At 38.8% G+C, this 14545-nt stretch overlaps 2 protein-coding genes and 1 non-coding gene across 3 annotated transcripts; 2 read left to right on the plus strand and 1 right to left on the minus strand.

Moving 5' to 3' along the window:
- Window positions 1–3767: 3767 nt before the first annotated feature.
- On the plus strand, window positions 3768–8078 carry tm4sf21b (transmembrane 4 L six family member 21b). The gene is made up of 5 exons (XM_056442958.1): window positions 3768–3999; window positions 5293–5358; window positions 6396–6547; window positions 6634–6817; window positions 7721–8078. The coding sequence occupies exons 1-5, from the start codon at window positions 3808–3810 to the stop codon at window positions 7721–7723; spliced, it is 597 nt and encodes a 198-aa protein (XP_056298933.1). The 5' UTR covers window positions 3768–3807; the 3' UTR covers window positions 7724–8078.
- Window positions 8079–8937: 859 nt separating this feature from the next.
- trnaw-cca (transfer RNA tryptophan (anticodon CCA)) lies at window positions 8938–9009 on the minus strand. Its single transcript has one exon. It is a non-coding gene; the product is annotated as a tRNA-Trp (tRNA).
- A 2813-nt stretch (window positions 9010–11822) lies between these two features.
- Window positions 11823–12722, plus strand: LOC130212173 (lysophosphatidic acid receptor 6). The gene has a single exon (XM_056443311.1). It carries the CDS (start codon window positions 11823–11825, stop codon window positions 12720–12722), a length of 900 nt encoding a protein of 299 aa, XP_056299286.1.
- The last annotated feature ends 1823 nt before the right edge of the window (window positions 12723–14545 follow it).

Below are 14545 nucleotides of genomic sequence, written 5' to 3' on the forward strand. Positions count from 1 at the left end.
CCTGGAAAAGTCCTGGGAAAGAAAAATAAATCCTCAAAGTTTTGGAAAAGTCATGGAAAATGTGTTATATTCATATGTTAATTTACACTGAGTTTTAAAGAAATGAATAAGCTTTTTAAAAGAATGACGCTCTAAATATAAGCCAGCAGACGCTCTCTTCATAGTCCCACGTTTTCCGCACTGCAAGTGAACGCACCGTAACGCACCGTAACTGAAAAGACATACATGTTTATTCTTTTAATCAAACTATTGTTTATCATTCATTTGTGTCATTTGTGTTATATAATGTATGCTTTGGAATTCTCTTTGTTAGTTTAAATACGACATGTTCTCACTTTTTCATGTATACACCAAGATTTTTAAAAAATGGTCATGGAAATTTGGTTTAAAGTCCTGGACACCCATTGGTCAACATATGTGTGACCCCTGTTATAGACGATCTATGATTCACTCGATTGTCCCTCCCGGGCCCCCTTACAGCCAAGATGGCGATGAAGAACAGAAAAAACATGGATTCATTTCTTATCGCGCCTTAATTTAGCCGATCATAACTTTTTGGCAGTGATCTGCAGAACGAAAGCAAACCGCTCTACGGACGTTGTGAAGCGGTTATTGATCGGAGGAGAGACGAGTCAGCAGCCAATAAACAATCACTGCGTATCATAGCAACCGGGAGATGTCCTCGAAACATACAGTCATAAACGAGCACAACGAATACATGATGAGGCTGTGGACAGACGGACAGATCACACACACACACACACACACACACACACACACACACACACACACACACACACACACACACACACACACACATATAGATATATATATATCCATATATATATGGATATTTCTCAGTATCTCAATGACTCTGGCTCTGTCATTGCTCTTCATTATTACTCATAACATACTCATAGATTCAGGGGTCAGGGTAAACTTCACTTCTCCAGAGATAAGACGGCAGTAATGGAACAGCATGACTGTGTGTGTGTGTGTGTGTGTGTGTGTGTGTAGGTGTGTTTAGGTGTGCGTATCTATGACAGCTGTTGGCCAAAGTCCATTTGCATACTCCCTATACCTACACATTTGAATACAGTGTCATAAGACACGGATAAGGTAATGAAATCATAAACGCACACACACACCCATGCACACACACACACACACGCACACACACACACACACACACACACACACGGACGTGTCCTTCTACTAGGCTGTACGTTTTTGGAACCGTGTCACTATATCATCTTCTATGTAGAAACAATCAAACCCAGATAAAGAGCTTCCAGTTATGTGTGTGTGTGTGTGTGTGTGTGTGTGTGCGCACAAACACACACACACACACACACACACGACACGGACGTGTCCTTCTTCTAAATGGAAGCTATTTATCTCGGTTCTGATAAAAGATACTTCTCGTTCAGGTTAATTTAAAAAAAGCTTGACGTGCCGACTCAGAAGAGACGGAAGAGACGTGGACACGGGGACTTTTGTTGTGTCTGTAATTTGCATAATTTGCATTCCTCAGGATGAATAATCGTTTTGATGAGTTCCTACCAGAACAAGAAATGAGGTTCGATAAGTCCCTTCAAAGTTGTATAGAAACAGTGTTTTTAAATGTGATATATGCGATAAAAAAAACATTAAATCAACATCAGCCAAGACATATTTCTGCTTCATGTACTGTTATTATTATATTATTACATTTTATTATTATTATTATTACACCACTGGGATTGTTTTTCTCATTGTTTATGTTCCTTTCTCCTGCAGTTGCATCATCTAATGTAACTAAGTACATTTATTATGCTCCACCACATTATTCTGAGTCAGATTTCTGGACGCAATATATAAATATATATAAATTATTATGTATTATTATTACTACAGCACATTATTATTTATTATTATTACTACAGTATTATATTATTATTATTACGGTATATTATTATGTATTATTCTTATTACAGTATAATATTGTGTATTATTATTACAGTACATTATTATGAATTATTATTACTACAGTATATTATTATTTATTATTGTTATTACAGTATTTTATTATTATTACAGTATATTATGTATTATTACATTATATTATTGTGTTTATTATTATTACAGTTTTTTTATTGCAGTATATTTTGATGTATTATTATTTCAGTACATTATTATGTATTATTATTCTTACTACATTATATTATTATTTATTATTATTATTGCAGTATATTATGTATTATTATTATTATATTATATTATTATGTATTATTATTATTACATTATATTATTGTGTTTATTATTATTACAGTACATTATTATGTATTATTATTAAAGTATATTACTATGTATTATTATTACAGTACATTATTATGTATTATTTATTATTATTACTACAGTCTATTATTATTACTACATTATATTATTATTTATTATCATTACTGTACATTATTATTTATTATTATTATTACAGTATATTATTATGTATTATTATTACAGTATATTATTATGTATTATTATTCCTACAGTATATTATTATGAATTATTATTCCTACAGTATATTATTATGTATTAGTATTACAGTATATTATGTATTATTATTACAGTACATTATTATGTATTATCTATTATTATTACTATGGTATATTATTATTTATTATCATTAATGTACATTATTATTTATTATTATTACAGTATATTATTATGTATTATTATTACTACAGTACATTATTATGTATTATTATTACTACAGTATATTATTATTTATTATTATTATTACAGTATATTATTATGTATTATTATTATTACAGTATATTATGTATAATTATTACAGTATATTATAATATTTTAATATTGTTCACTAATGTAGAATTTACTAAATATATTAATGTTCAACTTCAGAAGGTATACAGTGTATTATATTAACAACACACATACGCACAGACACACTCACACAGACAGACACACACACACACACACACACACACACACACACACACACACCAACACACACAGACAGACAGACACACACACAGTTTGCAGGACAATAGCTGATTGTGTGTGCGTTTGTGTGTTTGTGTGTGTTTGTGTGTTCAGTCAAAGTAAATATGCACAAGTTCAGAAAAACGAGAGTTTACTGAAAGTAATATTAGAATTAATATTACTTTTTACTCAAAATATTCCCCTGTGATTGTGAAATAAAGGATTGTCAAAATACCTCATGTGTTCAGATGTTTGATTGTTGAATTATTTTTTTAAAGCTTAATATTTTATAAGCTTTTTAAAAAAATTCAAAAAGTATTTTTTTAAAGCAGTTGGATGTAGTGACGTAAAAAGTAAATTATTGACCTTATAGAGATACCCAAGCCAAGTATTCCAACATGTACTGTACTCGAGTAAAAATAATTAGTTACTTTCCACCATTAGCCAAAAGGATTTCATATAAATCTCCTAAAGAAAATAACTTTAATCATGTGTCTTCTGTTCAGGAGGCGTTTGTTGTGTGACCGCAGGCTTTATGGCTCTTTAGGAAACACAAACACACACACACACCCACACACCCACACACACACCCATGGCATAAAGTCTGGGCCATAAAACGGGTGATACTCCGGCTTATCACCCGTAGCTCCACCTTCATACCCTCCACCCTCCAAACCGTCAAATATCTCGTCAAACCCTTCCCTTCTGTCACACCTGATGCACCGAGCTGCTCGTTGACGTCTCAGAAGAGGAGCGTACTTTTTGGGGATTTCTAGACGTTTGTCTTTATTTTGTTCACCTTCTCGACGACCATCCTCAGACACCATGTGCACAGGAGCCTGTTCCAAGTTCATCGCCATCCCCCTCTACGTGATGGCGGCGGTGTCCATCATCTGCAACATCATGCTCTTCTTCCCGGACTTCAAAACGACGTACGCGTCCGAGGACGGAAAGGAAACGCCGCGCATTACCCAGGAGGTCAAATACATGGCAGGCCTGATCGGGGGAGGAGTCATAGTGAGTAGCTCGAGGGAAGAATACATGGGATTAAGGTCCATAAATATATATATATATACATACATATATATATATCTACTCAGACTACCTGGTGGAAGAGAGCGTAACCCTGTCTCCGATTCAAAATGGCGTTCCCGTGCAGCTTAAACGGCATTCTCTCCGTCTCAGTTACGTTCGCCGGAAACATATTTTCTCCCAGATTACGCACATTTAAAAACGTGGTAACTGTTAAAAAACAACAACAACAACAACAACAACACTACTCGGTAAAATTTAATAAAACATCCTGGTTTGGCTTACAGATAAATACATCTGTTGCGTAACGGCTGTGAAAGTCTCCTATGTGAAAGTCTCCTGGGTGAAAGTCGCTGGGTGAAAGTCACCTGGGTGAAAGTCACCTATGTAAATGTATCCTGGATGAAAGTCTCCTGGGTGAAAGTCTCCTATGTGAAAGTCTCCTGGGTGAAAGTCTCCTATGTGAAAGTCTCCTGGGTGAAAGTCTCCTGGGTGAAAGTCGCTTGAGTGAAAGTCTCCTGGGTGAAAGTCTCCTGGGTGAAAGTCGCTTGAGTGAAAGTCCCTTGGGTGAAAGTCTCCTGGGTGAAAGTCGCTTGAGTGAAAGTCTCCTGGGTGAAAGTCGCTTGAGTGAAAGTCGCTTGAGTGAAAGTCTCCTGGGTGAAAGTCCCTTGGGTGAAAGTCTCCTGGGTGAAAGTCGCTTGAGTGAAAGTCTCCTGGGTGAAAGTCGCTTGAGTGAAAGTCGCCTGGGTGAAAGTCGCCTGGGTGAAAGTCGCCTGGGTGAAAGTCTCCTAAATCGCTGGGTGAAAGTCACCTGGGTGAAGGTCCTATGTTTGCGATACGTCACCGACGGATGTAATCTGGTTGAAAATACGTTTTAACTTTGGACGTAATTGACAAGAGCAGTTTTCTTCATACGGGAACAGCGTTTTTTAAGAGAGCAGGATGCATCATGGGAAGTCCGACCCGACCTTTAGTGCGGCTCTCAGGAAACTTCGTCAAAACCAGAAAGAAAAGAAGAAGAAAAACACCCAGATGACGTCATCGTGAATTACAACTGTGTTTTCAAACTGAGACGAGGCGTGTTGCATTGTGGGAGTTGTAGGCTCCACGGTATTTGGAGCATGACTCATACTTGGGGATTAAAAGTCAGGATATCAGCGACTTCATTCATTTGTTTGTTTTTTATTGTATCCGTCTGTTGATCCGTCTTCATGGAAATGTGATTCTTTCTCTCATGACGTATCTTAAATATGACGCCTCTCTCTCTTCTGCTGTCAGGTCCTCATTCCTGCCATCCACATCCACCTGACCAGCACTAAGAGCTGCTGTGCCAACCGCTGTGGGGTGAGTCCCGGGAGACACGTTCACGCCCATGTTATCACCATCACGCTCATACTTCATCCTCTACACTTTTCTCTGTGAAGCGTAACAATCTTCTTTTAAAAAAAGACATTAAAGAATCTGTACTGTGACACTTTTTCGATACAAAGTAAGAGTCTGACTCTGCACCCCCTAGTGGTTGTATCGTGAACGGCACTACGGCAGCTGCACGAAGGGGACGCTATATAATATTATGTGTTTATTGCGGTCAAAGGAATACGTTCCGATGTTACCCGATTACTCCACTCAAGCAAATCTGATTTTCACAATTGTTATCTGTGGCTCCTCAATAGCAGCACTTGAAGTCCAAGGTCAAGCAATGTCATATAAAATGAGGTCACAGAAGACACTTAAAGGAACAGTGCAGTCGCACTATTTGCAGAAATGGAATATTATATTCAGAACTATGTTTTTATGAGTGTATAATCACCATGAATGAAGAGTTATGCGTTTTTGATAAAAGATATATCTAAACATATCTATATTCTCTTCACGTAGTCCACCGTCTTTCTACAGTAGCCCAGAAGGGACAAACCAAACGCCGCCTCTGGCATTTGTTTACGTCGGCCTCCTGCAACCACGCCTCTAGATGTCGCCAAATACCAAACCACTGTCTCTTTAAGAAATCCAAAAGCACACTCCTAAGATAAGATAAGATATTTATTTATTAGGCCCTCAGTTGGTAAATTGCAGGATTACAGCAGCAGGTGCTCAGTAGAACAGTAATATTTTTTTTAATTAAAAAGTATAAAAACAGTAAGAAAAATACATAAGCAATATTAAATATTCAGACGGAATAAAAGTATATAAAAGTTAATAATTAAGTGTATTTGCATTGCAGAAACAGTCAACAAATTAATAGGGAGCTAATGTCGCAATAAAAAAAGAAAATAAAGGTGACATAAAAAAATACAGACGTCCGTGATGGACATAAACAAATGTAAATATGAAGTTCTCCAGACAGTCGCAGTGTGTCACGGTTGAATCTGACCTCCACGCAGATGTTCCTGTCCATTGGTTTTGCAGCGCTGGGCGCGGTCGGCGCCGTGTACAGCCTGAGCGTGGCCGCCCTGGGCCTTTCCAACGGGCCCACCTGCTTGTGGAGCAACATTTTGCACCCCATCCCCGAATGGGGGACGCCCTTCAACAACACGTACGTCCTCCGCGGGCGGACCCCGCTCACATCGATGAGGACTCCGGCGTCGGCTAAATAAAATTCATCGCTCTCCTCCTCTGCAGCGGCGGGAGCTACCTGTCCGATAAGGACCAGTGGACATGGTGCATACTGCCCAAGAACGTGGTGGAGTTCAACGTGGGCCTGTTCTCCACCCTGCTGGTGGCGGCGTGCGTGGAGCTCGTATTCTGTCTCATCCAGATGATCAACGGACTCTTTGGATGTATCTGCGGCACCTGCGGCAAAGAGGTGAGAGCAGAGAACGGTAACAGGAGAAACTAAAAAGGTGTGTGTGTGTGTGTGGGGGGGGGTTGTTCTTTCTACTTGTTCTGAAAGGATGCACTCGAACGCACCGCCGTCTGCCTCGTCTCTATTCAGTCGGGATTCACCGTATTCACACGGTGGCCATTTTGCTCTTTCGCAAATGCTCAGGGTTGGAAGACGTCTCTAGTCAACGACGAACATGTGACCTTTGAACCCCAACCAATAAGTCTGTAAAAATGCCCAAAAGTATCCCCCAAAAAAGGAATCAGCGACTGGAATTAAGGTTTACACCCACAAGGCTGGGGGCTAAATTAAAAGCAGGGTTGGTATATACATATATATATATATACATATATATAAATATATGTATATATTTATATATATATAAATATATATATACACATATATATATACATATATAAACATTTATATGTATATATATACATATATATATAATTATATGTATATATTTACATATATATAAATATATACACACATATATATATACATATATAAACATATATATATACACATATATGTATATATTTACATATATATAAATATATATATATATATATATATATATATATATATATATATATATCCAGTGTCTGTCATAAGCTTGTCCAATCAGGTGATTTGAGCTGTCAGTTTTGCTGACTTGGCAACTTTCTTGCTAGATTTAGCACCTAAAAACCACTGTGATGGATCTTTCAGCTGGATAATTGAAAGAAGTCGAGCTCCTCCAGTGTCGATGTTACAGTTAACTGTTTTCTTGTAACAAAAACAGAGGGATGGCTTTTCACAACAAAAGTATTTGTGTGTGTGTCATCCTGACCAGTAATAATGTAAATGTACATAAAGTAACCCCCGCCTCTCTGCCTTCAGTGAGCTCAACTACTACACACCATGACCTCTTGAAGAAGAAATGACGGGGATCATCATCATCATCATCATCATCGTAATCATCTTCATTAATGCAGCGCAGCCACTGTCCAAATCATCATCGTTGTTTTAAAGTTCTTCAAGAGGAATGACTGGGGTGATCCATGAATTATGAACTCCTCGACTATTTACTTGTTTCGATCGTAGACTGTAGATGGTTCAAAACAAACAAGAAATATGTATGTTGTATTTGTAACTCTATATGTTTAAAGATATTTTGTAATAAAGTTCTGAACATAAGCTAACAGAGGAGGCAGACAAAATAAATGACTTGTGAATGAATACTGTAGTATAGAGTAACGGCCTGACTGTAAAACTCAAAAGGTAAAGTCGGCTCTGCTTCCACCAGCGACAACATTGAGATAATAAAACAATAAAATAGGATCCATTTGTTTGGGTTCTTTAATGGTTTTAAATCTAATTGCCACTGACACACTGTGTGGGTTTAAGTTGACGCAGCCAAAAGAAAGTAATGTCCATTATGTAATTATTCTTGTAATGTATTTACAAAACAAAAATGTTGACACTGCCTTCGTGTGCTGGTAAAACACGATCGGCAACCCAGGTGCATGCTGGTCCTGAAGCTACCCACACCTCCATATAAACACAGTGTTACGCAATCAGTAACCAATCCTACAACTACACATATTTAAATAACAATCGCAATGAATAAACTAAACTAAAACTATCATGAGAAAAAAGCTCTTCTAACATATCAAAATATAACCTAAATTACCAATGAATATTCAATATTACTTTAAAATAAAAATAAATACAAATGTCAAAATAAATAGCTCCAATACAATGTTTACTTAGAGCAAATATTTAATATACGACTAAAATTGTAATAAAATATAAAAACATTTAATAGCACATACATCAAACAAGCGATACATAACAAAGAGACATTAAAGGTTATTCTATATTTCCAATTTACTTATTTTCTATACTCATATAACTACATTTTTTAATATGTATACATACTTTTGCATGACTGAAACTTTAAATGTTGGACTTTTAATGTTCCCTTTTTATTCAAACCAGTCTTCTTATTATGATAACTACTTCATGTTGGCATTGACGAATTATATGTATTCACCCCTGAAACATGTTGGCCGTAAAATGTAAAAACACATTTCACGACACTGATGAAAAACGACTGACCCTGACGTGATTTGAACACGCAACCTTCTGATCTGGAGTCAGACGCGCTACCGTTGCGCCACGAGGTCTAGGTCTCCTCCATCCCTCACAATGTTGTTAAATAGCTCAACTTCTACATCTCTGCTCTACTGTCGGATATTTATGTTTCTTATGACTCTTTCTAGATGTACATATAGTCGATCTGTGTTACGTTATCTTTACGTTTCATTAGTCGTTAATGTTGTTTATGTGTTATCCACTAGGGGGCACTGTCTAACAGGATATAACTGGTAGGCGGTGACTGAGTATTAATGACGTCATGGCCTATATAACTTGTCCGCAGGCTTCCTCTCAGTCGTGTCAGTGTGCTAATGTGTCAAATCAGACCGGAAGTGTTTCTATTTTATGAACTTAAAAATGTCCAACACGTCGCTGATTTAATTATTTTGCGTTGATAAGTTAAGATGAAATAAACTTGTATTAATTCAACAGCAGAGAGAAGGAAAAGGTAAGAAGTGCAGGTAGAGAAAAGAGTCACGACAAATAAGAATAAAATAAATAAGGAACAAGAACACAAATAGAACAAGAACACAGAGCTACTGGCTGTTAATCACATATACAATGAATACATCTGAATATTAATCATACATATACACATTAAATTGTGTGAATATATGCTACATGTATATGAGGGGCTCTTGAACTGGAACAGGCCTTGAAATAGGGTCGGATTAAAAAAAGGGAGAAATAAATTAAATTGATTCAATCAGACAAAATATCAATGTGTTGACAAGCATTTCTCACGTGTTAATATGATTACAGCAGCAGGTTTCAAAGAGAGAGAGAGAGAGAGAGAGAGAAAAAAAAGAGAGAGAGAGAGACATCTGAATATTGGTCAACTTCCTGTGCCTCACACAGAGTGGCAGGAAGCTGAGGTGACACCCTGTTATAAACACTTGATGGGTGACACACACACTTCCCTCCTCTGCCTCTGGATTCTCACCTCTTCTGATCACTCGACAGGTAAAGTCACTTTCTACCTGAGCTGCAGCGTGTTCTCCTGCACACGCAAGTTCACATGAAGAACAGAACATGCATGTGCTGATGGAAACAGACTGTAAGTGTGTGTGAGCATGTGCACTGTAATGGAGTCATAGCAAGGGCATCAGGTGCGCCCAGTTTAACAAACAGTTGTCGGGCGTTGCCGGTTCAATTCCCGCCCTAGTCGGTGTGTCCTTGAGCAAGACACTTAACCCTGAATTGCTCCCTGTGGCTGTGTCTACGGTGTGTGAATGTAACAGGATTGTAAAGTGTCTTTGAGTACCTTAAAAAGCACTATATAAATTAAATGCATTCTTATTAATATTATTATGTTTGATGATATAAAGTGTTTTATTTCATCCCCATAAAACATTAAAGATCTTTTGATTATAAATTGCAGATTGCATCAACGCAACTAACACACGTAAGTTCTGCTTTCCACCAGGAGCTGCACTGAGAACACAGGCGCCGCTCCTCTTCATGCACGGCGCTTTATTCATATTATCATTGGCCCACATTGAATATACATATACATATACACATATTTTTGGATATTATGATTACCTCTTTTGATTTTAAAACTGATTCTGCCAGATGATCATCTGGCAGACTCAAGATTAGTAGATTTAGTAGATTATCACAATGAAGCCTGCAGTAGCCTGACCTCGTTTCTGGGGTCAGACTTTGATGTCAGAAATAAGCGATCATCGTCAATATTTGTAGAATAACACGGATGATAATATTGAACAATATATACTTTGGTACACTGTTCTTTTAAACTGCACTTAAAGATGTGTATTATTCTATTTTCACAGCATATAATATCACATTTCTGACTAAAAAATAAGAATATTTTAAAGATCGTCATTGCTCCCAGTGGAGCTAACCTTAGCACAGTTAGCACATCATTAATACGACTGTATACAAACTGAAAGTATACACACATGGCTTATGCTTTTTAATTATTGTAACAGTGAATAAAGACATACAGGAATAGTGCTGTTCATTCATTTCATTGCCAGATGACGTGGTGGTTCACTGACCTCCAGCTTTATCTTTTTAACCGGTGTCAGGCTCTGAATCAGTTTGACATCATGGATCATTTCTCCGAACACGTACTGTCGCCTTCTGTCTGCTTCTATTCTTTTTTGTTGTTGTTGCAAAAATAAGACAATATTTCTTCAGGGAGTCCAGTTAGTGAGCGTGGGGGGGCGGGGCTTAGCATGGGGTCACCTCCTCAACCACGCTGCACATTTTCGTGCGGGTACATCGCGTGCAAAGTTAACTTACAGACGCGAATGGTTGCGTTTCACGCAAATTGTGCGGCGGCAAAAAATTTGCCTCTTTCGCTTCAAGTTGAAATATTTCAACTTTGGCGGAAAAAAACACCCGACGTCGAGTTGCGAGAGCCAATCAGAGTTGAGCTGCTCCACCGCTGGTGAACCTAACTGCTGCTCTAGTGGAGCTGGAAGAGACATTCAGACAAGAGGTGAAAGTCATCGAGCTGTGTGAACCTACGGGTGATGTCATGTATAAATAAATAAATATATCTATATATATATAGATATATTAATGTTATTACATACATGTCATTTAGAAGTTATGAACCCAAACACGAGGGCGTTAGATGTTCCACAACAAGTATAAAGCAGAACTAGTGGTTAGTTCTTCATGGAAATGATAACTGTTTTTACGGAGACAAAAAACAGAGATAAGCCCCGCCTCCTTTAAGGCGCGAAGGAATCAAACGATGCGAAAAAAATGCCATAAATGGTCAAGCGAGTAAACTCCTGCGAGAGTGAACGCAGCGTTGGACTTCCTCTAACCACTCCCTTCTCCCTGTTCTGTTCCTCAGGTCACGATGTGGAACAACAGCTCCGTCGCCGACCACGCCGGACACACCAACATCTTCTTTGTGTGCATGTACTCCTTCATCTCCGTGGTGGGGTTCATTTTCAATCTCCTAGCGCTGGTCTTTTTCTTCCACCTCACCAAATCCAGATCACAAACCATCGTGTACATGACTAACCTGGCCATAGCAGACGTTCTGCTCATCCTCACGTTGCCCATGAGGATCTACTACCATCTGGGGTTCGACGGCCTCCCCCAGTGGCTGTGTGAAGTCCTCGGGTTGGTCCTGAAGGCCAACATGTACGGGAGCATCTTTCTCCTCACTTGCATTTGCTTCGACCGCTGCATGGCCGTCAGCTTCCCGATGTCGACCCGCGTCCAGGCGGGGAGGAAGAAAGCGCCGCTGGTTTGCCTCGGAATATGGATGCTCACCTTCGGCGCCAGCGTGCCAATCTACCTATCGAAGCGCCCACAAGTCACCCACAAAGGTTGCTTCAACGGCCTGCCGGTCTACGCCACGAAGCCCGCGGTGGTTCTAACCACTCTGATTGTGGGGTTTGGCATCCCGCTCGTCCTCATGCTGATCTGCTCCTGGGGTCTGGCCCGTGCCGTCCGCCGGAGCTCCGCGGCCCAGACCGACCTGGTGGACGGCAGGAAGATCCAGAGGATGATCGTCACCAGCCTCCTCATCTTCATCCTCAGCTTCCTGCCTTACCACGCCATCCTGGTCCACCTCTCTCTGTATGGAGAAGACATACCGTACCGGATGCAGGTTGCATACCGCTACAGCCTGCTGGTGGCATGTCTCAACACAGTACTGGATCCCGTCGCCTACTATTTCACCACCGACACCTTCAGGAGGAGCGTCGACTTGGACGCCGTGCGGAGGATGTTTCCTCTGAATAGCTAAAGTTTGGAGGCAAACGGGAGCAGAATGCCCCAAACGTACTGCTGAAGAACGCCCGACAGACACTGCGGTCCAAAAGCTTCAAAGCTGCTTCGCCAGTCCAACCCAGTCATTTTAAATCTGCAGTAGTGTGGTATGAGGAATCCAGAAAGTCCGTATTGTTCAAATGATTGTAGCCTATTTATAAAATAAGGTGAAAACATGAACCACTTCTGGCATTAACATGTCTCTGGTTCCCTGACTGCGTCCAGAACAACGTGATAACAGCGACACATCGTCTTCATATGTGTCTCCAGTGTCCATGTTGGGATCGGATGGGGAACCGGTCACTCTGTCACGTCATCCTCTCGTTTCGCTGGTGTACTTTCGTCGTATCAAATTTGAGCCCACGGTCTCGTCTTGACTATTTCACACGTCTTGAATATACATTTTGAGAAGCGCTCTTGAGGCTTTCATTCTAGTTGCTTCGCTTGCTAACTGGCTAATTGTTGCATCCACGCTGGGTCGGAACATTCGCGCATGCTAACGTATTTTTTACCTCGTAGTTTTTGTATGTGGACCGAAAACGCAATTGCATTGACACTCGTTGTTCCCCGACGACCTACGGACTATTGTGCAATGCGCATGCATTTAGCAAATATTGCAATATGTAGCGGTGAGTATTCAAAATGAAATAATTAAATCGTAGCATTGAGGCTAGATTAGTTATAACAGACTGTAGTCTGTGCAGTGTCATGGAAACATTCTAACAATTATCCATTACTATTGAGTTTCATTGTGCTACATCTGGTTCAGGAAGCAGAGCAAGTGTTTTTAACATGCAGGGGAAAATAAGATTCCTTATCAACCCATGAATCCTCGCATGTGGAAAGGCAAAGACAGCGAGGTTACTTTCAATTTAGTCTTGATTCTGTGCTTTATTTTGCTATTTTTTTCAAGTTGATGATTTAATGTATTATTCATTCTTAAAGAAAATCCATTTTTCGAATTGATTTTCCCTCTGAGAGTGAAATGAAGTAGGTGTCCGGATGTGGTTAGCGTAGCTTAGCACAATGGCTATAAATGGAGGGAAACCGGTAGCCTGAGTGCTTATAACACGTATCTTGTTTGTTTAATCTTTTACACAAACAGATGTGAAAGTACACACATTGGTGCGTTTTTATGAGCAAACGTTTATCTAAGGCTTCAGAACTTTAATGTCCCCTTGAACTGTTTATATGTCATTTTATTATGTGGCTCTTTTTAATCGTTTGAAAGTTGTAAGTAAGTGTACCCACAAAGAATTACTGAGGCCAACCACATGCAAGTGAAGACAAGCAGATTTTACTGTTATGGCTGGTAACCGCAGGGCTGGTGGCACAAGTGTCTACCGAGTATTATCATATATGAATATATATATATATAAAAATATATAAATGTATAAAAATATATATATACAAATATATAGAGAAATATATTTAAAGAAAATATATATATATATATAGAAATATATATATAAATACATAAATATATATATAAATATACACTACCGTTCAAAAGTTTGGGGTCACTTAGAAATGTCTTTATTTTTCAAAGAAAAGCACTGTTATTTCAATAAAGATAACATAAATCAAAAATACACACTATACATTGTTAATGTGGTAAATGACTATTCTAGGTGGAGACGTCTGGTTTCTAATGAAATATCTCCAGAGGTGTATAGAGGCCCATTTCCATCAACGATCACTCCAGTGTTCTAATGGTACATTGTGTTTGCTAATCGCCTTAGAAGACTAGATAGATAGATAGATAGATATATACTTTATTAATCCCCAAGGGGAAATTTG

Source organism: Pseudoliparis swirei, chromosome 21 (assembly GCF_029220125.1).
Source record: "Pseudoliparis swirei isolate HS2019 ecotype Mariana Trench chromosome 21, NWPU_hadal_v1, whole genome shotgun sequence".
Classification (NCBI taxonomy): domain Eukaryota; kingdom Metazoa; phylum Chordata; class Actinopteri; order Perciformes; family Liparidae; genus Pseudoliparis; species Pseudoliparis swirei.